Source organism: Xyrauchen texanus, chromosome 30 (assembly GCF_025860055.1).
Source record: "Xyrauchen texanus isolate HMW12.3.18 chromosome 30, RBS_HiC_50CHRs, whole genome shotgun sequence".
Lineage (NCBI taxonomy): Eukaryota > Metazoa > Chordata > Actinopteri > Cypriniformes > Catostomidae > Xyrauchen > Xyrauchen texanus.
The window spans coordinates 32,762,856-32,788,979 of NC_068305.1; the positions used below are offsets into that span (position 1 = coordinate 32,762,856).

The following is a 26,124-nucleotide window of genomic DNA, read 5'->3' on the forward strand; positions in this document are numbered from 1 at the left end:
TCCCTCTGGGTTCCACCCCCAGACAAATTGGCAAGCAAATTGGGCGAATCAGGAACTGGAAAAAACCCTGCGCTGTGTGGCCTCCCATAATCCATCTTCTTGGAGCGATCATTTAGTCTGGGTTGAGGACACCCACAACTCATTACAGTTGTCGTATACGGGGTTATCACCCTTCCAGTGCAGCCTCGGTTTTTAGCTCCCTCTGTTATCTGCACGAAAACCCGACGTTCAGGTCCCATCCTCCCATGCTTTTATTCAGAGGTGCCAGCACACCTGGAAAGCTGCCAGAGAAGCCCTCACGTGGACTGGCGCTCGTGTTAAGAGGTCGGCAGAACCGGCACCAGTCTAAGCCCCCAGCTTATGTGTGTGGGCAGAAGGTTTGGTTGTCCTCTAAGGACATACCATTTCAACTACCCTCACGTAAGCTGGGTCCCAAGTTTATTGGGCCATTTCCCATCACCAAGGTCATTAGTCCGGTGGCGTTCCTTTTTAAACTACCTCCTCACCTCAAAGTTTTATGTTCTAATTTACACCCCACCACACCCACACCACCTCCTCTGCGTCTTGAGGGCTATTTGCCGTACACAGTCAGGAGACTGATCAATTTCAGGTGGAGGGGCAGAGGGTTCCAGTACCTGGTTGACTGGGAGGGTTATGGACATGAGGAGAGATGTTGGGTCTCGGCTCGGGACATCCTGGACCATGACCTCACAGACCAATTCCACCTCTGGCAAGGTAATTCTGCTGGGGACGCCAGGTTTGTTCTGTGTTTTTTTATTTTCTCTCCCTCATGTCTCGCAGTCACTGCCGACATGCATGATCAGTGTTTCCATGGGAACTCTGATTGTTCCCAGGGGAACGCTGATGATGCCACTAATTGCTGTGCTGGTACACACTGATACACTCCCTACTTAAACCCTTCGTGTTTCTTTGCAGCACTCAGTATCTTTGCTAGATGTGAAGTAACTTACCTCACTCTCTCTGTCTTGTCGGTCCCGTCTTGTGTATCTGTTTGGTTGTCCATCTCTGCCCGTGTATCAGGAGTGTGGTTGCCTTCCAGTTTGCTGTACTCTTGTTCTCTGCACTCACAAGTTTTCAACGGATGACTCCTCATCTCTACCTGCATGTTGGGAGAGTGGTTGCCTTCCAGTCTGCTGGGCGTTGTTTTCTGCACCTCACTACAATTCAACGGAGGATTCCTACGAATCAGCTCCTGACTTCCACAATGCACTCGCCTGTGAACACACTATTCACAGATTTGTCCATTGTGCAGCCATGGAGAGTGCATGTATCCTCAAAGTCCTCCCCAAAACTGCTGACTGTGCCGGGATCCTCAGTCTTCGTCAGCACAGTGGAAGTTGATATTTTTTGTTAATAATTCCTTTGAAAGGATTTAGCATAAACTTAATTTCTAAAATCAACCTATTTTGAGAGAGCATCCAGGAACTTAAAGGTCAGTAGGAGTGTTACTCAAACCAGCTGTACTGTATGTGTAGAAAGAAAGCATATATGTCAAAGAAAATATACTGTATGTGCATGGACTGGGAGCATGCCATTCTGTCTTAAACTAGGACACAAGCTCCCTACAAAAGCCAGTGCTCTGTCTGTTCTAAAGGCAGTTGTTATTCACCAAGGCCAAATGGCTCCATGGGGAACCTGTTATTCCTATAACTACTTTCTACAAGTTGTTATAGAGTACTTTAGTGTTCAGGTTACAAAGAAGAACACTTCATCACAAAGCACTCAATTCATAAAAAAAATTCTTGTCTGCTGACTTTTTAAATCCACTATAGGGTTATGATTGTTTATCGCAAGTCAGAATGTTCATCCTCAAAACAAAGTGCTTTTCTCTTGGCCAAGTCTCCTACATTTGGGGAAAAAGAAAATGCTATTTATTTTTAATCAGATCCTCCATTATTGATACTCCTGCTTCTCTGGGTTCTACCTGCTGTCTTTACAATTCTATTCACACATTCCTTCTTTCATGCAATGGGGTCCTGTTGGCCTGTTAATCCAGGCAACCTCACACTCAGCCAGGGCCATTTATGTTGTCTATCCCAAAGTGCTCACTGTTTACTAAAGCACCCAACAACTTAAAAACATGGGTGGCACCAGAGGTGGTCTACCGGGACTTAAGCCACCAATGTTCTCATTAAAGCCTCAAATGATGTCACTACATCAGTGCTTAATATCAAGTTGATTCAAAAATATAAATATATTTTACCAGAACACTGTCTTGTTGGCTTCTTCTGCTTGCATGCATGCAAGAAGAGCGCCTGTGACTCACGATTGCGGCTATGTGTGTCAACGTTCAAAATGTCTTGTCTGGGTGAATTAAGCTCTTCCATCCATACAGTAAGTACAAAATATTTAGATACATAACCCTGAAAACAAAGAGTAATATACAGATGTGGTTACAAGCCAAGACGTTTGCGTTTTTACCCAACTTATTTATTAATACACAATTCCATGAACCTAGCAAATTTTGGCAAAACTAGCAACAGATTTTGTTCACTCAAAATCACCTATTTTAGTCTAGAAACAGCCTGCTATCTTCTAAACTAATTTAACCCTGTCATAGGTAGAGTAACACATATATGATGGTTAATAACTGGGCCCAGCACAGTAGTGTCACATATATCTGTTTCTGCAACTGCCAGTCATGTCACAAGCTGCCAGATTCAAAACGGCTTTCACGCCATGCTGCTGACATGGAGAGAGACAGACTGGCTTTACAGTTCACCGATACAGCTGCTCAAACATCCTTTTCAACCAAATAAGTCCTAACTGTTTTTATATTCTTTGCATTCTTATGAACATTATGTTGTATGCCTAACTAAGGGTTAAAGCACTTGAGGAATTTTAGTTTTAAGAAGTATTTAAAGATTGACTATATAAATAACACCTCAAATATGTAACATTCATACTTTTATTTTAGAGTTTATCATTTCCAATATTTAATCAAAGGATGGCCTCATACATATCCATAAATGTCTGGGCTAACCCTCAAATATTCACTGACCCTAGAACGGTCCCTGCTTAAAAACAGTAGACATTATGTCTCAACTTAACAGAAACAGTAACAGAAACAGTTGCTGTTGTCTGCCATTTAACTGTTTTGACCCCTCACAATTTCAATTATTAAGTATGTACAAATTCAAAATTAGGTTTTTCCGGCAGTTAAACTTGATGCTTTATTAGTACCACAGAGTCTCATTATTTTGACTCACTCCTTTCTCTCCCAGGTGTACAACACTGCACTATGACTCTGACCTGCCGCCCACCACCATTGTGATTACATTCCACAATGAAGCCAGATCCACACTACTGCGCACTGTTAGGAGGTAAGGCTTGGACCTAAATCCATCTGTTCCATTCCCTTACATTGGCGTTTTAGCAAATATTTGTACCAGTTTGCTTATGAGTCCTAAAGAAATTTCTTGAGTGACTATGTTGTCCTACTACCTTATTGGTGTGAATTCTTCTTTACACCTTCATTTCAAAATCCACTTCCAATCCTTACTTTTGACCTAGGTTGATGGAGCTCATGTCAATATAGCTTAGGGAAACCCACAAGAGACCAGGGGTGCATTTTAATCATCAGTGATGTCTGCCATATCCACCATTTCATTGCACTAAAGCTTTGTGCATTTATTGAAATACTACCCTCCTCATTTATACAATTTTGTGACTGAATAGGATAGAAAACAGAGTGGTATGTTGTAATTTTGTACTTGTTCACAGCAATAATGGACTAAGCAGACAATTAAATGATAAAAAGTTGTACTAATTTGATTAATCTTTTTTAAACAATGTCTAAAATAATTTATCATTGTATCTTGTTTTTATTCATTACATGAGGATGGGGAAAAGGTTGATTCTTATGATAAAATCAAAACATTTAGAAGTTTTATTTTACTTTGAGAAAATTAAGCATATTTTTACAGCAGTTTAAGTCATTTTAGTCATTTCAAATAATGTCTCTTCCCAATTTTCATTACTGCTGTGCAACAAAATTATTTATTACTGACATTCCATGTAAATAATTTTTTTTCATGGTAGCGGTCATGTTAAATTAAAATTGCTGTACTACATTAATGAGAATGTAGTGAGTTTACATGAAAATAATGAATAATGTCAAATTCTTGTATTTTTTTATTTTTTTATTTGTGGTAATATCTCACGCAGACATGCTTTCTTGACATTTACCCCAAAACTGTTTTTTGGAGCATTAACTATTCAGGTGCAGTTTGGTTCTGCAGGATGCAGTAAAGTGATGTGATGTGGTGTGAGATGTTGTGCCCTTGAGTGTGTGGTATCAAAACTGACGGCAGCTCCCATACAGAGTAGAAATTATTTCTCCCCTGCTTTAACCCCTAACCTTTGTCAATGTAACCTGCGATTAAGAATAGCTGATAATAATTTGGAAATATCCTGTTGAGTGACGAGATTTGCTCAGACATCTCAATGTCAAATTTGTTTAAAAGCGTATCTTTCTATGACTTTTTTCCTTACGCTAGGCCTCTCTCTCTCTCTCTCGTATACACACTCACACACTAATATAATGTACACACACACACACACACACACACAACAAACAAACACACACCATACACATGAACTCTCTCATAAACTAAACATTTACACAGAGTGGGTTTGAAGAGTAACCCCGGGCACTTTTAAATGGGTGCTGCTGCTGACAAAGGTTATTACTACCGAGCAGCCCTAAGAGGTGAAAGAGAACTTTCTGGAATCCTAAATACATTCCTTCCTCAGTCTCTCCTTGCGGCAACTTATCAGGTTGAGCAGAGAGGGAGAGAGATGAGAGAGGTGGTATGCGGAGAGGCTTTTTGTTTTTTCTTTGCCCCTCGGTAGCGTCTGAACAGACCATGGCGACGTGCACAGAACAGAGACTCCCATTTCCTCCTGTCTAAAGGTGAGCGATTTCCATTAAAGACTCAAACCAGAGCAGTCCAGTAAATGGTTGACAAGGGACATGTATTTGACAGAATGGTTCTGAAAAAACATTTAACAGGGTTCCCATGGGTCCTTGAAATCCTTGAAAGTTTGTGAATCTGAAAAATAAAATTCAAGGCCCTGGAAAGTTCTTGAAAATAAACGTACATAGATACAGGTCCTTGAAAGTGCTTGAATTTATTTTGTGCAATAAGTTTTCTGGAAAAAAAATCTGTCCATTAATTTTTTATTTTGCCAACACTTCGTGACTTATGCTGCATATCAGCCTGCTTGATTTACGTTAGTTACGCGCATTTACGTTAAGTGTTTCCCGCGCGAGGTACTTTGTTTTGTACGTTGCCATGACGTTCACGCGCGCTGGTACCTCAACGTTTCCCACTCACAGACATTGCAAAAATAGGCTGAAACGTGATGCCTGGAAAATGTAAGTTTCAGGATATTTGGCTCATCAAAGAAAATTATAAAGAATGGCTTGCCAGAGATCCAAAGGTCCATCACTTAGCCAGGTGCAAAGCATGTTGTAAATCAATCAAAGTGGATAGCATGGGAGAAGTGGCGCTCTCAAGTCATGCGGCTGGATCTACACACAAGACGGCACTTCGGAAATCGAAAGCAGGTAAGTCCTACCATAGCCTGCATCTGACAGAAATGTTGATTGAATGTTAGCTGCTAGCTGTTTTTTGCTGTTACTTAAATGTCTCGCTGTGAAATGTTACGCCCGTTTCACACATACTGCGTGCGTATGGTACAGGAGCAGCACGCGCTATAGCGCTTTCACATTATGCTGCATTTGCAGTGCGCAACTGATCCGCGGCTGTACCACAAACACTTACTCACTATTTGTATTTCAAATCCAGAAGTTATCAGCAACTTTTATTTAAAAAAGTTGGCACCAGTGCGATTCTCTTTGTACACATACTCTTTAATAGTCGTATTTACGTTTAACACAATTTAAACAACGTATTATTCAATGCATTACTTCTATATAATATAGATTATATTTTAAGTTGCTCAAGCAAGTGGTAACATATTGAACAATGTAGTTATATTAAAATCGCAAACATTTTAAATTAAAATTGACAAAAACAGCAGACTCATACCTTTTCTTTTGCATAATAAATCTTTATACAATAAATATTGCATCACAAATAACTTGTTTTTCCACTTCCACGAATGAGACGAGTGTCATTCATTATGTCACCTTGAAGTAAATTGTAGTTTTCCTTGCTTTACCCTGGTCTTAAAGTAAAAAGATGACTGTGAAAAATAGTCGTATTAAAATGTGCCTGTACTAGAAAGGGCGTTGGAAGTTTTACCACACATGGCTGCATATGTCAATGCTGTTAAGGAAAAGAGGTATCCAAATCCAGGGACAAAGTCCTTTGAGGTGATTCAGGAGGCTGTTGAAGATCCACTCATGGCTGCTAAACTTTATTTCATCTTGTCAGTGAGCAAAGAAGTGACTCCATTTCTTGCATGCTACCAGACTGATAAGCCCATGGTGCCATTTGTTTCAACAGACCTGTTCAAGCTGCTGAAGAGCCTGATGTGCAGATGCATCAAAAAAGACATCATAAAGAAAGCAACAACACCTCATAAACTTCTGGACATTGAGGTTGGAGATCAAGACTGTCATGTTGACTCCTCACAGGTGGACTTGGGTTTTGTTACAGGGAGAATTTTGAGGGACGTGTCCACATTGAAGACAATAGGACAGAAAACACTCCTGCTCTTCAACCACAGTTGAAAGAAGTGCTTGGTGTTAACTGTACAGAAGTTAATCGAGAAGTCCCCCCTCAAATACCCTCTTGTCTCTCACCTTTCCTTCCTTGATCCAAGGGAAATGGCCTGCAAAGATGCAGGTGTCAAAATAACTAAGTTCAGGAAGGCTTTGACATACCTTGTGCATGTCCACCGTGTAAATGAAGAAGACTGTGACGAGTTAATTCAACTCTACAGTCAATTCATTGAGGAGATTGTGCTGCCTCAGAGTTCACAATTTTCCCACTTTGATCCATACACAGACAGGGTTGACACATTTTTGCATGACAGGATGTCCACACAGAAACCATATGAAAAGCTATGGAGACTCTGCCGCCAACTCCTCCTCCTCTCACATGGGCAAGCCTCTGTAGAGCGTGGATTTTTCAATCAACCGTCAAATTGAGGATGATAACCTTTCAGAAGATTCGTATGTGGCACAGAGGTGCATTTCGGACCACCTCAGGACTGTGGGTGGCACCAAGAATGTCACAATCGACAGACCGCTATTGATGTCAGTTGGAGGTGCTCGACACCAAAGCCAAATATGTTCAGTCAATGACTGTATATTGTTTTCAATAAAAATAAAATATTTGGGCAACAGATTATCACAAATGTTTTATTCAATGTAATGTTGAATATAATGTAAACCCATGAGGCAAGAAAAACTTAAAAATATTTTAATCTTACTTCTGGTTACATGGGCCTAAGCTCTTTTCAATGAAATTTCAAAAGTTAGAGATCATTTTAGTGTACAGTATAGGATGTACCGAATAGTCTTCAGTTTTGTGCAAAACAGAAATACGACAAATAGAATATCAGATCTTTGTCAAATAGATCAAAATAATGCAAAACAAAAAGCTTTTTTGCATTGTGTTTGACACATGAAAACTGTAACAATGTATCTTACAAGGTAACACGATGTAACATTGCTCTCACTTGAAATGTGTGCCCACATCCACATTGAATTTGAGGATATTGGACCTGGAAAGTCCTTGAAAGGTCCTTGAATTTGAAATTAACCAAGGTGTGGGAACCCTGATTTAACATTCTTGTATGAATTTAATGGGTGACATGCAAGATAAACCTTAGGCTCTTTTATGATGGCCATCATAGAAATTTTTAGTTCCAGAAACTCTTTTTGGGTTTTCCCAAATAGAGAACAATTGATTTTTCGCTAAGCTCCACCCATCTTGGTTACAGCTGCTCACCAAAGTCTCTTTCAAGGCAAGTCAGTCCACTTAGCTGCCATCTTTGGAATGCTCCCAGGCAGCTATTTTCTATTGATACAAGTTTTATTTTAATTTGAGAAAATGAAGCATATTTTTACAGCAGTTTAAGTTATTTTTGTCATTTCAAATAATGCCTCTTCCCAATTTGTATTACTGCTGTGCAACAAAATGATTTAATACTGACATATTATGTGAATTACTTTTTCATGGTAGCTGTCATGTTAAATTAAAATAGCTGTACTACATTAATGAGAATCTAGTGAGTTTACATGAAAATAATTAATAATTTAAAATTCTTGTATTAGGGCTGTCAATCGATTAAAATTTCTAATCGAATTAATTTCATGGTGTCCCGATTAATTAATCGCGATTAATCACATATACAAATATTTGTTGAGAAATCCCCTCATATAACAATAACTCAATATATAATGATTATACATATTTATATCAATATATAATTATACATATTTATTTTTAAATATTTAAAAATTATATATATACAATGTATTGTTTACTACCATATTATTGATCATAAGTCAATCATTGGCATACAGTTCACAGCAATCCATTTCACAAGTGAATTTGTCAATCAGTTGGAGATTTATTATGAGGGCTTGTTTAAGTGCCCGTCAATGTACACCTACGTTAGACATCTCGGGTGTGTTGCGTCATAAACATAAATTGTTTAGGTCACCGTGTCAAGTTAAATATAGTTTAGATCGCATTTGCACTCCTTCGAGTGTTTTGAACGCAAGAACGTAACGCATGTTTGTGTTGTTCTTCCTACTGAAGTGTTTTCATCACTCTATAAACTGCGCGTTGCTCATACAGCTGAAATTTCACTTACTGCCCTCTGGAGTAAACAGGTGTGTGGCAGGGCGGAGGGCGGGACCGGATTGTGATTATACACACCCGGTCCCTTATCAGGCTAATTAAGCCTCTGAGAGGGCTAAAGGCCGATGGCAGACCATGGTGCGAGGAGAGAGAGAGATCGTTTACGGACATGTCCATCATGTGTGTGTGTTTGTCTTTTGTTAAGTTTCTCATTAAAATATTATTTATATTGTCAAGCTGGTTCTCGCCTCGATCTATATCCCTTTACGAGGTGGTACTACAAGCTTGCATTTCTCAGGAATCTTCCTTATTATGGTCCGTGGGCATGCGATTGATTGCGTACATTTTTTTAACATGTTATTTTTTGTAAAATTAATAGCACTGAATTAATGCGTTAAATCGACAGCCCTAATTAAAAAAACATTTAAATCCTCTAGAGGGCTCCGGAGGTATGCTTCTCCGGAAGAAAGATGTTGTACATTTTAAAGTTAAATGCATCAATCTGGTGCACTTTGAGAGCAAAATTAAGAGGCTAGATCTATGAAGAACTTTGTGCACTTGTAAACAATTTGTGCTCTAGTAGTAACTTCAGCCTAAGTGTATGTAAACTTCTGACTTCAACTGTATACTATTTGATATATATATATATATATATGCTCACGCGGAGATATCCTTCTTGGATGCATCATGTCCTCACTGCAAGGACATGACCATGGCAACGTTGCGGTCGCAGCTTGCCTTCTTAAGAAAGCAAGCCACCCCAGCGGCTATATCCTTCTTCTTACGGGTATGAGGCCAGCGTGGCTAGCACTGGGGGCGATTTGGGGACCTCAATGGGACCACAACCGCCGGGTAAATCCCCACAGACCTCCCATCCCCCGGCACACTCGCAGCCACGCCCCGCCCCAGTTCCTTTCTTACCGGAAGTGCACGAAGAGCTGACAAGGTCGTGGGAGGCACTGTCCTTCAGGGTCTACGGGGAGCCCCCTTTAAGCCTTTGGAGTCAGCTGAGCTTAAGGCACTCTCTTTAAAGACTGCCCTCCTGACTGCGCTCTCTTCCATCAACAGGGTAGGTGACCAGCAAGCGTTCTCTGTCAGGGAAACGTGCCTGGAGTTCGGTCCAGGCTATTCTCACATGATCTTGAGGACCGGGCTATTTATTTGATGTCACATGATTTTGAGTAGGATAATCATTTTAAAATAGAAGTACTGAGAGTAAGAAAATGTATTACATTCTTTATTACTATCAAAAAGAGCCTCACAAAAAGAGCTTCTTGTGAACATTTTAAAAAGTGCGTTAAACATTACATGAATGAAATAAACATAAAATCTAACAGCAATGACAGTGCATGACCAAATTTTATAATTCAAAACACTTGTATCCCTTACTGCTTACTGATAGTCCATCACCTATTCTAAAGCTGAGAAGCCAGATATATGAAGGCATTTTAACGCCATTAATCCGCGCGCGTTATTAACGCTCCCACGCGCTATAGATTAAAGCCAAGCGAGGAAAAAGGAAGAACACGCGCGCGCGTTTTAAACCCTCGCGCGCATTATTGACACTTGCGCACAGTAGTTCATTGCCGCTGTCACTACTAAACGGGAAGATCCTGCGTGCACTTGACATCTGCGCGCGCAATACGAGGACATTCCTGACAGCACGCGCAAGAAAATTCCCCAAAGTCTCCCGCTCTATCTAATCTCATCTGCTTCTTTTGCTTGCTCAAACACTTTTATTTTTGATGGTCTTTTGCTCTTTTGATTGTAAACTAAAATGTCATTGCTTACTTACCCTTTCCGAAAGTCTGTTTTTTTTATTATTATTATTTTATTGTTCTTGTATGAACATCAACAGAAAGGCAGTCATACCTGAAAGATTTACAAAGACTGAGATTACAATTAAATATACACATCACATTCTCCACAACATACCAAACAATACATTACAAAAAACAAGTAAATAAGTAAAATAAACAAAAAATAAATTAGGGGAGTATGAGATTTTTACATTACAAAACCAATCCTTCAACAAAGAATACAAATATTTTGCTTTGGAAATTTTCGTCCCACTCAATGTCTCTAAATACTTTGAAAATTCCTCTTTAAAAACAAGTAATCGGGGAGGAATTTTGAAAAATTTACATTTGTGTATGAAAAATGTCAACAAAAGCAATACATTATTAATAAAATGATACATTTTTATCCTTAATTAATAAACCAAATGTAATAATTTCCCATGAAATTATCAGTCTCGCAGGTATTTTTTGTTGCATCCAGGTAAATGCATACTTACAGAATGAATACACCAAATTACATTGAAAAAACATGTGTTCAGCCATTTCTATCAATGACAAAGATTTAAGTCCCCAACATAAATTCTTATTCTTAAAAATTATTTAGTTGGATAAATATGATTCATCATTTTAAAGTACACCTCTTTACATTAAGGGGCAATGGGAAATGAAAAGAAATGGGTTCTAATTTCACTCACTTCTTTCTTCTCCAAATGATGAAAAATGTAAGATCTCTTTACAGGACCTGGAAAACATTGCTGTTGTAAACCATCTCTGAAAAATCTGTTAGAGCATTTTTTATCTGCAAAGTTTACATTTTTGACCATATGCCGTTTTGCCACCACTCATCAATAAACAAAGATTTTCTTCTCACTGTTATATATCTGTTATTCCAGATTGACATGTTATGTGAGCTAAAATTATGTTTGAAAATCAATTTCCAATATAATAGTACTTGTTGGTGAAAAGCAGAAAGTTTTACAGAGAGTTTAGAAATTTCAAAGTCACACTGCAACAGAAAACTTATGCCACCGCATTTTTTAAATACAGCTGAAGGAATCTCATACCAGAATGATGACTCGTTGTAAAAAGAAACGATTGTAACCATTTAAGCTTGATAGCCCCATTCATAATGTCAAAGTCAATCGTCTTAAGGCTTCCGTCTTCATAATCTTTAATCATATCACTTTTACGTATATAATGACTTGTCCTTTTCCATATAAAATAAAAATTATATTTATTTATTTAGCAGAAGCTGTTAGTGAGAAACACGGATAAATTAATCTAGAAAGACTCTACTTTCGTCAATAGAATTCTTCCGAATATCGTTATAGCTCTCTGCAGCCCAAGTATTCATCATTAATTTACATTTCTCTACATTTTTATCAAAATATTATTTTTTTTTTTCGTAATTATCCACCGATATCCAGATACCTAAATATTTAACTTCGTTTTGACTGGGATATTATACATTGTTCTATTAGGATGATCATGGATGGCCAATAACTCACATTTTGAGAAATTAAGCTTTTGAGAAAATCTTAATAAACTGAAGTGCTAGGGGAATTTGCAGTGTGAGTCACTGTTTGAGCGAGCAAAAGCAGCAGATGAGACTTGCAATTTTTGGTAAAAATAAATAAATCATTATTATATTTGTATTTTATTAAAGCTGTATGTATCAATTTGATTAAACACCATTTTATCATACTGTCTCAACTTTTTCGGGATTGGGTTTGTACATAACTCTCTGAATATAGATGAATACCTCTCCAATATGGGCATTTTGGCAGAATTGTTTTATGTATTTGACCATTCAGGTGCATATCCGCATTACGTTCTCGAAGCACATGTGCATGTAAAGCAGCCGCACACATAAAAGCCAACTGTCAGTCAAACAGCGCGCAGCTATTACTAGATCGCTAGAAAATGATACAATTATGTGCTGTGGAGTTTGTTCAACTGCAGATAAGAATATAAACTTTTTTAATAAGTGACACAAGCCTAGACTACGTATATCAAATACTGTATAGCTGGTTCTTTTTTTGTTATTGATGTTATAATGAGGCTGCTTGTCCACTTGTCACAGCCAAGCAGACAAGCGTTAATGTCGAACCCTTAGATACACAACATAGGGAGCTGATTGAGAGACAGGGTGGGTATCGTGACAACAATTAATTAGAGCCACATTGACCTGTCCAGGTGTCTCAACATATTTTAGCATTAGTATTGGTTTCAGAGCCAATGATTTAAAGACTTTTAACACAAATCCAATAACTGTCAAAGTAAATGACACTTGATTGTTTAAAATTTCAGTGTTTGAGAGAGGAAAAAGATTGCTTCTGGGTTGCACACCAACAACTCTTTAGTGATTCCAGGTGGATTTGAGATGTACTTACATATGAATGGCTATGCATCTTTCTGTGTGCATGTGTAGTACAGGGTTTGCAAGAGTTGTGATGAATGTGTCTCACTGACTGAGACATGTGGAAACATACCCGTGAGTGTGAGTACAATGCAATCTGTCACCTAGCATGAGGATAAAGAAAAGAGGTTTAGAGGTATTTTACCGTGAAGCATCACTACAGAACTGCATGTACACATCACTGTAGCCTCCACATGCCTGCTTACTTATATCTTTATTGTTTGTAAAGAAATATCCAGAACAACTGCAATCTCTTGCATTATATTAAAAGTATTTTCAGAAGTCAAGATGTTCCACTGAATAGTTTAACAAATCAATTATTAATAATTCAATTTTGGTAGCTAATAAGACTTTCTACCCAGAAATAGCTCTTGTAAGATGAAATGTTGGATTGGATGTGAATAATGACCTGTAAAGGAACTCCGCTGGTTACGTTTTAGAGTATATTTTGAAATTAAAATTGGTCCTTCCTTTAATGTCCTTGAAGGAAAAATTAAATATCCTTGCAAATAATTTATTTCATTGGTAACTATTTATTTTGATGGTCCCAAGTAGATATTTAACTGACTGCAAGTGACTTATAAACTGGCTTGTTATAGCTAGTAAACAGTGTTTAAACAAACATTCAGTAGACTATCAATAGCCTGTATAACAGCAACAAAATAATAGCTTATCGACTCACTTGCTATAGCTAGTAAACAGTGTTTCAACAAACATTTAGTAGACTTTCAGTAGCCTGTATATAGATCTCTATGAATGACCTACTTACATTATTGTTGAGAATGGTCATTAATAAATATATTTATAAAGGTTACTAGAAGTCTACTGAATATTTGTTAAAACACTGTTTACTAGCTATAGCAAGACAGTTGATAAGTCACTTATAGTCAGTTAAATATCTACTTGTGACCATCAAAATAAAGTGTTACCATTTCATTTAATAAATATTTATTTAACTTGGGCAGATCTTGTGTGTGCAACATTTCTTAGTTAATAAAAAGGCCATGTTTCATTTTAATTTAACGACATTTAATTTAAGTGTTAACTTTAGAGCTGATTACTTATTTTGATTTATTTTTTATAAAAATGTGTAAATATACTGCAAATAGACCACTTGAAAGATAAATGCCATAGCCTGCAGTTAATGTACATCCTGATATTAAGTCACTGCAGTTACATTATTTTTTAAATCTGTTTCTGTCCAGTGTGTTGAATCGGACCCCTGTGCATCTAATTCATGAGATCATACTGGTGGATGACTTCAGCGGAGATCGTGAGTACCAGCACTGTGTATTATAGCATGGGGTGGGTGATATGACCAACATATTTACATAAAAAAAAAAATGGTTTATATATATTTAATAACCATATTGTAATGCCTATTTTTGGAAAATGCAGTCATTAAATTAAATACTTTATGGATGAAAACTACTTCCTCTTATATAATTGTCTCTTTATTTGGAACTTGACAAACATAGTCAGAGTAAAAAAAAATAAAAAATTAATCAAAAAACATTGGTGGTATTCAGAAATTTGTAATCAACCTTACCACAATGCAAAATTTCACATTTCAGTCTGATGTTTTTGATTGGTATTATTATTATAAAACACTTAATTAGGCTCGTAATGGTTTAAGTCATCTCTGAAGGCAATATTTGAATATCTGAAATAAAACTAATTCAAACTGAATTTTATTAAGGGTGATGAAGTATAGTTTAAAAACTCTGCATTACAGATAACACAATTGTTGGCATGACACATTGTTTTAGCTGTTTCCCTTGACAGTGTTGGTTAGAATGTCGGGCTAACTCGCCGTTTGAGATGTTTGACTTCCTCCATAGTGCTTTAAGGTACTTCAAACTCAAAACTCTGTAGATTTCAAATGGGTCATACAAATTTTGAAGTTTGTGCCGAAGCTTGATAGAGAGAAACCTGCTGAGTAGCGCAAGTGTCACCAGAGACCTGAATACCAGCTGGACTCACACGCACGTTCATGCTTCAGAGACCGTGTGCGTGAAAATCACGTGAAACACAGCTGCGTGTGTCTGATGAGAATCATATCCAGAACACAAGATTAAAAAGGAGGAGGCAGAAACCGGACAAAGCATGAAAGTAATGTTTTTAATAAACTTATACACAAAGACACACAAACGTAAATGCATAAAGGGCAGCTGCCTGTAGCTCTCTCTCTCCCAAACTGCCGCATCTCATTGCACTTATCCCGGTCTTCGACTGATTAGCCCGATTGGGGCCGGGCTTGCATAGTCACGGCCTGGCCCTGCCCTCCTCCTTGTCACAGTATTCATAGTTTTAACAATTATATTTGTAATTGTTCATGGTAGCCATTGGTAAAACTATGCATGGCTCCTCACTACTATGGTTAGTAACTATGGTTTCTACATAAAGAGCTATGGCATTTTTGTAAGGAAAAAAGTTACAGTAGAGTACAGTTAGTGTCACTGCAATAAATCCATGGTAAATTTTTTAAGTGTTGTGATTTCAGAATTGAAAAGCCTTCTAATTTATGTTTTCTCCTGTTTTCTTTGTCAGTGCTGTTTAGAATGTGGGGACTGTTTGTTTAACTAGTTTCATCACAGAGAGTTTTGCAACATACAATTCCATACTGCATTCAAATGGATTTCACAATTCCCACCAAGCATCTCACTGGTTCACAGACACATTTAAAATAGTCTGTTCGGTTGAGACCAGTCCGCAAATTACCACACCTGCTCTGCCCTCATACTTCTATGATTAAGCTGTGTTGTTAATTGACTCATGTAGCACTGTTTCATTCTGCTTTTGAAGTGTGCAAAATGTGCTCCAAAACGTACCGATGGCGGAGGAAGGCTCATTTATATTCACGAGGAAAGCGCTAACTGATTGTTCAGTGAAACATTGCAATCCAATGCCATCCCACATTTCTGAAATGACCTTGTGGGCCACTTTAAATTAAGTGAGTTTGAAACATGTTTTTATGCAGTGATGTCACTGTGAGTAAGTTCATGTAATTGTGTGTATGTGTGTGATGGGGTCCCTTTCACAGTGTAGAAAGTGCACAGCTGTCTGGGGCTAGCAAGCATTATGTTGCATCAAGAATATTAAAGGGGTCATATCATGAGGAATAAATCCACAATGCAATAAAATAATTTTTTGAAACCAAGCTGCCAAAACACCCTGTTCTCTACTTCCGTAACAACTCTACGTCACTTGGGGTACTCATTAATTCAAGACGGCCTTGAACTAATTTTAAATTCATTGCACCCATGGTCCCGCCCACTGGTGCTCACATGTCTCATAAACAGAGACAGAGAGAAAGACCTACTGTCTATGGCGTCACTAATTGGATATGCGTTGTGTGTAAACCGTGAAATGTAAATTTTTAGTGTCTTCCGATTGTGTTTCAAAAATGGGCGAATTTGAGGGTCTGCATGCTGTTAGCCAATCATAAAAGAGGGTTTTAACATTGAAGTTTAAAGAAGGAGCAGAGGCAAAAATCTAGCTTTTCAGAAAGATGGTCAGAGACAGAGTTGAACGTTATCATATATTACAAAATGATGACTGTTTTGGTATAATAAAACTTTACTAACATTATCAGTGGACCTCAGGAAATATAATGAAACAAAAAAAAGGAGGATTTCATGACCAGTGGCACTCATAATTTAGCAGTGGTGCAGAGCCATTGCAAAATGTATATAGGGGAAACACTGGAATGTAATTACTGCACTCTTTAGTTACAGTAACATATTTGAGAAATATTTCAAATTGCAGTTTAAACAGATAAATAATGTATTTTATTTTTTCCAGCAAATGACTGCCTTCTTCTCACCAAGTTGCCCAAAGTAAAGTGTCTTCGCAATCATCGTAGAGAAGGTAGGCCTGTGAGGACATCTGTCACTTTTGTTTGCTCCCTAAGAATTAAATATATAATATTGGGCTGGCAACATGCCTTTGTAATAACATACAGGCATTAAAAGCAGCTGTTTGCTTTTCACTGGTGTGCTGGTGAGTGTTTTAACAGCAGGTGGTGCGTTACTAGAAGGGTAACAACAGACTATGAAGATGATTACTGCACATTGACTGAAGCTCTAGCCAGTGTTTCAACCTATCTTACATGTACCAGTTGCACAGGTTGAAAACTCAGCAGATACATTTTCCCATCATGCACTTGTACTGTCATCCATATCTTTCCGTTCAGGTGAACAGGAATGTAATCTAAAGGGTGACGGCACATGATTAGTTTGCAAACAGCTTGCACAGACAGAGATTTAATCTCTGATCAAACATTGTTATTAAAAAATATATGGTATAAAAACACATGTTCAGAAGCCGTTTATAAGAAAAACATTTCTGTGTGCATCTAACAGAAAACATTGGTCTTAAAACTGATGAAGTATATATTGACTCTGCAACTGCTCTTTAGCCTGTGGCAGATTTTATGTTGGCCTTTGTGCACAATCGCAGTTATAGATGCCCTTACTGGTGCTTTGGTTAAAATGCCTGTTTAATGTTTAATGAAATCCCATTAGCACAGTTTAACAAATTTATGACTGTTGAAAGATTAGGCATTGTGACGAGGAGGAGGGTGGGGCCGGGCCCAATCGGGCTAATCAGCCGAGGTGAGGGATAAAGCTGAGGCGCAGTTAGAGAGAGAGAGAGACACACAAAGCTGCCGTGTATTTGTTTAATGAAAGGTTTCATTAAACATTATTTTGATGGTTTGTCCAGTTTCCGCCTCCTCCTTGCCCATTTTAAACCCTGTTACAGTCATCTTTATGGATGTGTAACTTTTTTTTGGCATCTTTACATAAATTTGCATGTCCAATTTAGATTTAAGTTTCTCATTTATTTCATTAGCACTATGCTGTTAATGTCATTGGGACAAAACAGATGTCTACATTAATAACTTTATTTTTACATTCTCCGAAGGAAATGTGAGTGGTGAATGCTTGTGCAAACATGCTTTGTTTGCACATGCAAAACAAAGCATGTCGGTGGTCAGTTCAGCACCACAGTAGGAGGGACACAACGTCTTGTTGTTAACATGTTAAGCCCTCCCTGGTCCCATTAAGAGTGGGAGGAGGCACTCACCGGTGGCTACAGTGGTGGCTTTTCCTGATTTTTGTATTAAGCAATTTCCTGCCCAGACCTGATAGAATAGTGCTGGGGAAGTGCTCCCAGCCTCTGCACCAATGGCACCAGGGGGATGATTCATTTTATCACGCCCAGGGTGGGGCAGAGCAGACTCCCTACCCAGGAAGGTTGTCCAGGTGAGGTGTGCTGCCCTGTGAGCCTGCAACAGTGGCTAGGGCTGGGGAACAGCCCCAAGAATCTCCGCAAATACCTGTTTTCTGACTTTCTTTCGACAGAGAACAAGGGAATTTGAGATACTCACATCCCGCTCGTTGACCGGAAAGACTTTCAGTGCTTGGCCATCATGAGCGTGAGGGCCGGAAGGGCTGAGCATAGGAGAATGATCCAGGCAATGAGGAAACAGCTCTTTAACTGACGAAATGGGTGCCGGGGCCCAGAAGGCACCCTTCGATGTTATGGTGGGCACTCAACTCGTGATGGCCCAGGGGCAAGAGTGGGGCCTGTATGCTCACCTGGGTCAGGCCAGTCGGAGCCAGTAGCCTCATCCCAGGGGATGGGGAGGCAGTGCCGCCTTCCTGCGGGAGGATCTTGTTCTCAGAGGCCAGCATGCAGGCTCTGATGGTGGGGGAGCCGGGGCCGAATTTGCAGTAGGACGGCCTTGGTGAGAGGCAGATGGGGCGCAGGACTTCGGAGGCAGCCTAGTCGCACCACGACAGGATGTGTTTAATAGCCCAATAATAATAGTGCTTCTTCACTGTCGAGAACTGATGGGCGAAGTCCTTGACAGTGTCACCAAAGAGCCCCCCTTGGGAGATGGGCGCATCGAGAAAGTGGACATTCTCGGTGTCACGCAAAATGCTCTGAAGGCTACTTAAAACAGTTTGTGGTGCTATTAGTGGTGCTTGCTTAAAGCAAAATCAGGCACCAATAGTGTTGATAATTAATAGCAATAATAATTTAACATTCAATAACCATTGCCACTTGAAGAATACAAGCAACTTTGGAAAGTCCTTACTAGTAATGATCTATCCACTCCCTGCTCCCTTCCTGTTTATTTCAGCGCTCCGCAGTTCCATTACACAATGTCACACATTGTCGCTTAGACAGTATTGATTAATGCATAAAACCCCTGTGCAGCCAACTCTGCACAAGAGAAAATTGTTAAAAGGTTTAAGGCATTTAAACCCCATTGTCGTCCTGGAGCTACAAACAGGGTGTGCAGTTCTGCTATGTTAACTCTATTAGCTGTAGGTGAATGTAATCTCTGCTATTCTCTCACTCTCCCTCCCCAGACTCTCTCTTCTGTTGTCCCTCTTCCCATCTCTTTCCTTCTCCATCTGCCCAGTGCATACACAGAGGGCCACACTAGACTAATATGAAATGCACACACACACACACACAAATTGCTCTCAACAACTCTATAGAGAGTGCGTTCGTCCATCTGGAAAATACAGCCTTATTGAGGATGAAATGGGATTTTTAATTGGCTGAAGTTGCCAAGCAGCATGAAACTTTGCACAAGTCTTGCACGTTTACAATTATTAAGTGTCCTCAGTCAAGCTGTACTGATTTAACTGCCTTGCCTCCTGGAAAAGTTTCTTGCTCTGATTCGATAATAACCACAAGGCCTTAATTGTCTCCTCACTTAATCAGATTTCAATGGCTCTTGTCATATCTTTCACTGTGATTGAGTTTGTTGAGATGAGTATTTGTGAATTTAACTGGATTTTCAACAGATGTAATGTGTTGGGAAATCTGCTGCTTTGATTGATGGTGTCTGTGTATGTTTCAGGACTGATCCGGTCCAGAGTTCGAGGGGCGGACGCTGCTGGAGCCGGTATCCTGACATTTTTGGACAGTCACTGTGAGGTCAATAAAGACTGGCTGCCTCCATTGCTGCAGAGGGTGAAAGAGGTTTGGTTTCATGTTCATTGTGTCCATTGTTGGGGCTTTGTTCAGGAGCGGGTTTGGTTATTAGCAATAATTAATAATAATCAAAGATAATTATTAATTATTATTCATTATTAAAATAAATAGAACATTAATTAGAATCAACATTAGCTTATTAATCCTTCAAATCAATAATCATCAAAGATAACTATCAGTTATTAAAATAAATAGAATACGAATAAAGATTAATATTGCCGGACTAATAACCATACAGTATAGCAGTCTCAATATAGGATTGTTCTCTTAGGAAAGTCAACATCTGGAGAGCATCGACATTCAAAAGGAAAACAATGAAGGCTTGAATCCGAGCACAGACATCCCCTGACAGCCCTTGGCACAGGTGCATGCAGAACAATACCAAAACACTTCTATTTAAAGTATAACAAAGTTTATTGATGCAGTAATATGAATTAATAATCAGTGCAATGCAGTCGATAAGCTTCCGACTTCCTACAAACTAAACAGCAACATGATTAGATATGGTAACAGATAAGCCTATATTACATGAGAGGAGTGTGTGTGTGTGTGTGTGTGTGTGTGTGTGTCGGCGCGTGTTTTTGTGATTTACGAGGACAATTTTGTAAGTTACAAATTAGTAATTACAAGGGTATTATGCTATAAATGTGATTTATGAGGACATCTCTAGTGTCCCCATAATTCAAATCGCTTAAAAATCATACTAAACAATGTTTTATTGAAAATGTAAAAATGCAGAAAGTTTTCTGTGAGGGTTAGGTTTAGGGGTTGTGTTAGGTTTAGAGGATAGAATCTATAGTTTGTACAGTATAAAAGTCATTATGTCTATGGAAAGTCCTCATAATGATAGGTATACCAACGTGTGTGTGTGTGTGTGTGTGTGTGTGTGTGTGTGTGTGTGTGTATTTGTGTATTTGTGTGTGTGTGTATTTGTGCGTGTGGGTAAGGAGAGAAGGAGTGCACAAAATGGTGGGCGTGGCTCTCGTGGAGGGTCACGTGAGGTTTCCGGCCAGAGAATGTGGCCGCGAATGTGGGTGAAGAGACTGGTTAATGGCGTCTGTCCATTTCACGTGTGTCTCCGCTGGTACGATAACTTAAGGACAAAGCTGGGCTCTATGGCGAAGTTGTCTGTTTGCCAAATGTCTGTGCGGGTATGTTTGTGAGGGGTGGTGTGAACAGGTTTAGCGATCGTGGGAGAGATGGCAAGCATTAGTTTTATCACTCAGAGATGCAGTGAATGGTTCGTAATCCGTCCGCCGTGTTCGTTGGTTCTATAATGGATAAATTAAGTGTGCCGGTCTCCCCTGTGATGGCAGAAATACACAAACATCCCAACATGGTTGGACGACCACACAGCAAATCCCATTCATGGTAACAGTAAAGTAATACCTTTATTGTATTGACTCTGATACAGGGCTCTGACTCGGTTCCTCAAAGCTCGGGTGATGACGGGAGGCCGTTTCCTCGCTCTGTCGGTGGGCGGTACAGCGGCTGATTCTCTGTGGGTTGGCAGAGATTACTTGGTTGCGAAGTCGACTCAGTTGAAGGAAGAGAAATCGTATTTCTTCACTTCTGCAGGCAAAAGGGTGAGACACGGATTGCTCGTGGTCTCCTTCGGATCCGTTAGCGTGTTCGGTGGAACATGGAGAATCTTGGCTTGTCCAGCGAGATGGAGATTGTATGGCCAAAGTTCATGTACGTACGTTACTTCATTGGGCAAAGAGTCTACACCTGGGAGGAGCAGGGCTGCAACAAGACATGGCACATACTGTCGAATCTCTGGTTTGATACTCTTGATGACATCATGGTTGATGTGCGCGTTCTGTTGTGTGTTTCATCAAATAGGAGTTGAGAGTTCGATCCTTCAGAATTTCATACCTAGGTGTAAAGTAAGGCTTGATGGGATCTGTAGTCTGTTTGGACACTCTTTGTTTGATTTTGGAAGCTCATTCTGTGTTATCAGGCTTTGAGTGTTCCTGTAGGCCTCAGTCAGGCTTTATGATGGTGTGTAGGCCTGCCTTTGTCTCCTATCTGAGCACATAAGTCATTCAGAGAAATTCTGAGGAATTATCTCCTCTTAACCTGTAAATGTAAATATAAACTCGGTGCCAAGATTCTACGATTTTGTTCACCAGCACAAAATTCATGAAATCGAATTTCTTTCTAAGCTATTTAATTATAATTAAAGTATAATTTTTTTTTCAGCAGGGTGGTATTGTGAGGTTTAAAAGGATTGAGTAATGAGGTCAGAATGTCCAGTGTGATGATGTGTGATGAGTCCCACAAGTATAGTAAAATCTGAAATCACATATACGTTAAAGCTAACTGCCCCCCACTAGAAAAATGGTAAACAAACAAAGTAAATAATGTCTTAAAAATAGAAAAAGGTAAAAAGAGTTCGACAAGGGTTAGGTTTATGGGTAGGGGATGAAAAATATAATTAGCTTAGTATAAGAACAAAAGAATTCAATTAAAAGTCCACTCTAGAGCATAAAGTCCCCATTAGGAATACAGTTTTGTAAAAATGATTAATGTATGAATGAAAGCCTAAAAATGCAAAAAAAAACTTTCAGTGAGGGTTAGGTTTATGGATTGGGTTAGGGGATAGAACGTTGTGGTGTGTGTACATTTCACTCACACTTAACACAGATAATCTCATTGTTCGCTGATTTTCCTCGTCCTTTGTTGTGAAATCAAGATGAACAGTGTGGAGCCGTCCAGAGTCTCATCAAACCTCTCGTGTAATATTTTAATTTTTCAGGAACCGACCTGTGTCGCCAGCCCTGTGATTGACATCATAAATATGGACACGTTTGCCTATGTTGCAGCTTCCTCAGACTTGCGAGGAGGTAAAAGCTGCAATTATAATCCTCCATTCACTGTTCCACTGTTGCCATCAATGGGCATCGGTCACAGTCACCAATCAGCAGTGTCACAAAGAAACAAATCTAACAATTAAGTGTGATGAAAACCCCAGACTTTCATTGGCTTTAATTATCACATTCGTCGTGGTATAAAATTCTGACTTGTAAAATTTTTAAAAAGTTACAGCAAAAAGAACTTCATTGATCTCTTGTTCTGTCTTACTTTCCTGTCTCTCTCAATCTCTGCCGCAGGCTTTGACTGGAGTCTACATTTTAAATGGGAGCAACTATCAGCTGAAAAGCGAGCCAGGAGAGCTGACCCCACTGAGCCCATTAAGTAGGTGAAAAGAAGTATAGGGGCTTTTATAGAAACCACTTTGCTCAGAGGAGAGAGAGGGACATGGTTCAGTCCAGCATTCATAGGAATTGGAGCACTATGCTTAAAATATAAACAATTTTGAAACTTGTTTTATATTTTTCTGCTGGGGCATCAAATAACGTTTGAAAGAGTATTAAGAAGACAGTTTGTAGTCAAAATGAAATTTTATTTAACTATTTAACTATAATGTGGTGGTTATTCTTTATGAAGCAAAATATTCAGCAATCAATAACGGATTGTGAATGATAATGGATGATTATATTTATGGTATTTGCTAAGGCAAGCATGAATATTACTGAAGCTGATTTGAATTTTAAAGGAATATAAAGAGTACCTTTGCAACCACCCACAACACCCTAGAATTGTGTTGGCAGCGAGTCCTTCAGAAAATGTCAAATTTTAGTTTATTTTTTCCTGCCCGTGAAGCCTTCATTATGCAAGAAAGAACAAAATGTGTAAAGAAAAATGTGGAAATGTGTTGATAAAGGCAAACCATTTTTTTTTGTGTTTTTGTTTAGTGTTCTGATTTAGTGCCAAAATAAACCAGGGACATGTATCAAGAAAATAAATCATATTTAAAATTGACATGGTTCAATTTTGATTTCATGTTGTCAATAAAAATAGAAAATGTACATTAAAGCATTGACCTCCACTTAGAAATTCAGCCTGGTTGATCATTGAAGTTTGAATTACTATATTAATTGAAATATTTTGTGTAAAAAAAGTACTGTTTTAAATTCTTAGGCATCTTTGTTTGTTGCTTTGTTTAATGAAAGAAACATCAATTACTTGCTGTTTCTCCTCCTGTACTACCATCGTCTCTCACTCTCTCTCTCTCCTCTTGTTGTGGTGTAATTCACACTGTTCCTAACACTCTCAGAGGCTGTTGTAATGAAGGCTGTTAATAGCTCAGATAAGCTGGCAGTCAGGCTGAGAGAGGTTCATATATGAAGATCCCGTCTGTGCACTGGTGCAGCACTGTAGCCGGTCTGGGGCTCTGGCAGCCCCACTGCCAACAGATGCAGGATAGATCAGTGATAACTGAGCCAGTGAGAGCTGTGTGTGTGATTGTGGGCACAGATGGCAAGTAGTGGTGTATATATCAGGATGATATACAAGCGGGACAGCAGCACCATGACCCCTGACTGACAGCCAGTTGTCTGGCAAGTGTTTTCTTAAGAAGTATGCAATCTATTTTTGAAATGTTAATTGGAACTGCTGTGACACAGTCTTTGCATCCACTCCCTTGCAACCATTCACAAAAGTGTAGTATCAAGTTTTCCACGGGCAAACACCACATTCTTGAAAACATGTTAAAAAAAAATACAAACAAATGTGTGCAGTGGAAGGTTTTCTGTTGCCTTATTACTGGATACTTTTAAGCTCACAATAACAGATGTTTTTTATGTATTTCTATAATAATCCAATAAATTAATTTTAATGCATCTACTTAAAATTAATCTGCTGTCTCTCATTTTTGTAATCCTTGACAGTGCACAATTGTTGAAGTTTTGAGCTTTATTTCACCCTAAAGAAAATGAGATGAGACCAGATGTAAGTAAATTAATCTGATTTAAAAGCATGAGTGGCCCTAAGGAGCGGCAAAGAAAACAATGTGTCCTACCACTTCATGATGAGAGGTTACGGCAAATAGAAATAAAATGCCTCTGATAATACGGGTTTATAGACATGTTTGTCGCTTCCGCCAGTTTCCTTTGCATTTATAGCAGCTCTCTGGATACAATATTTTTGAAGGGCAAGCTAAGTTTCATCAGGAGAATTACAATGGAGCTACATTCCTTCCACAATCCAGCAACTCCACAATCACTTAGAGGGGAATTCACTATAAATTAATTACAGCCACTGAAAGTGCCCTTTCCCCTTCTGTCACTCACTCAACTTTGTATCAATTGTAGTGACACAAGGGGCTTCTTTCGAGAGCATCGGATACCTCTGAATATGAAAAAGGCCAATGCCAAATTGGCGAACAGAATTTTTATGTCCCGCCCCCGGACATACGGGTATAAAAGGTGGGGATCATGCATCTGTTGAGTCCGGTTCTGCACTGAGCAGCCGAGAATAAGTTTCGGCCATTACAGCGGCTTGGTACAGTGTTGTGGCAAGGGGGACACAAAGTCTCGTTCCCTCCATCTGGGAATGGGGGTTACACTAGTAACCTAGACATTCCCCTTCTGTCACTCACTCGACGTTGTGTCGACTGTAGTGACACAAGGGGCCCCTTCAATAGAACCACCTACACTGAACCGTGTTACGTGGTCTGCTGATGCCGGTGCAGCAAGCTGTAGCGTGCCAAAGGGCATGGGCATCAGACTGCACATAACCTTCCCCAACGCCCCACTAAGACGTCATCCAAATTAAAATCCAAATTCTGTTCACCAATTTGGCATTGGCCTTTTTCATATTCAGAGGTATCCGAGGCTCTCAAAAGAAGCCACTTGTGTCACTACAGTCGACACAACGTCCCTCCATCAGGGAACGGGGGTTACACTAGTAACCTAGATGCTATTTGCATATGCTTTCTGTGCTGTTTTTGTCACGGTATCAGTGAATCCGCTGATTTGTTCCTTCTGCATTTATGTTTTCTTCATGTTTTTCAGGTGCTGCTGGCTTGCGGAATCAGCGTTTCTGTGGGAACACTGATTGTTTCCATGGGAACGCTGATCATGCCAACTTTAAGCAGACAAGCGGCACCTGATCTTGATTTATTCTCTGCCTGTATGAACTCCACTCTGTTTCGTGTTCATTGCTAGATTGTTGTTGTGTGTTTAGTTACTCATCACTCTCTCTCTCTGCCCTAGTGTTTGTGTTGTGTGTTTTC

The 26,124-nt window shown here is 39.2% G+C and overlaps 1 protein-coding gene across 3 annotated transcripts in view; it reads left to right on the plus strand.

Annotated features, from left to right (window-relative positions):
• Positions 1–26,124, plus strand: part of LOC127623551 (polypeptide N-acetylgalactosaminyltransferase 14-like) — an 84,385-nt gene that overhangs the window by 35,409 nt on the left and 22,852 nt on the right. For 2 of the 3 annotated variants that reach the window (XR_007968074.1, XM_052097933.1), the window contains exons 3-8: positions 3,246–3,344; positions 14,231–14,298; positions 16,830–16,895; positions 19,909–20,030; positions 22,804–22,891; positions 23,159–23,243. Coding sequence is in view for 2 of the 3 variants with exons in the window: in XM_052097933.1 (XP_051953893.1) it covers positions 3,246–3,344; positions 14,231–14,298; positions 16,830–16,895; positions 19,909–20,030; positions 22,804–22,891; positions 23,159–23,243 (528 nt within the window). In the remaining variant the exon portion in view is untranslated. The remainder of the gene's footprint in view (positions 1–3,245; positions 3,345–14,230; positions 14,299–16,829; positions 16,896–19,908; positions 20,031–22,803; positions 22,892–23,158; positions 23,244–26,124) is intronic. The other variant, XM_052097936.1, reaches the window with a different exon arrangement.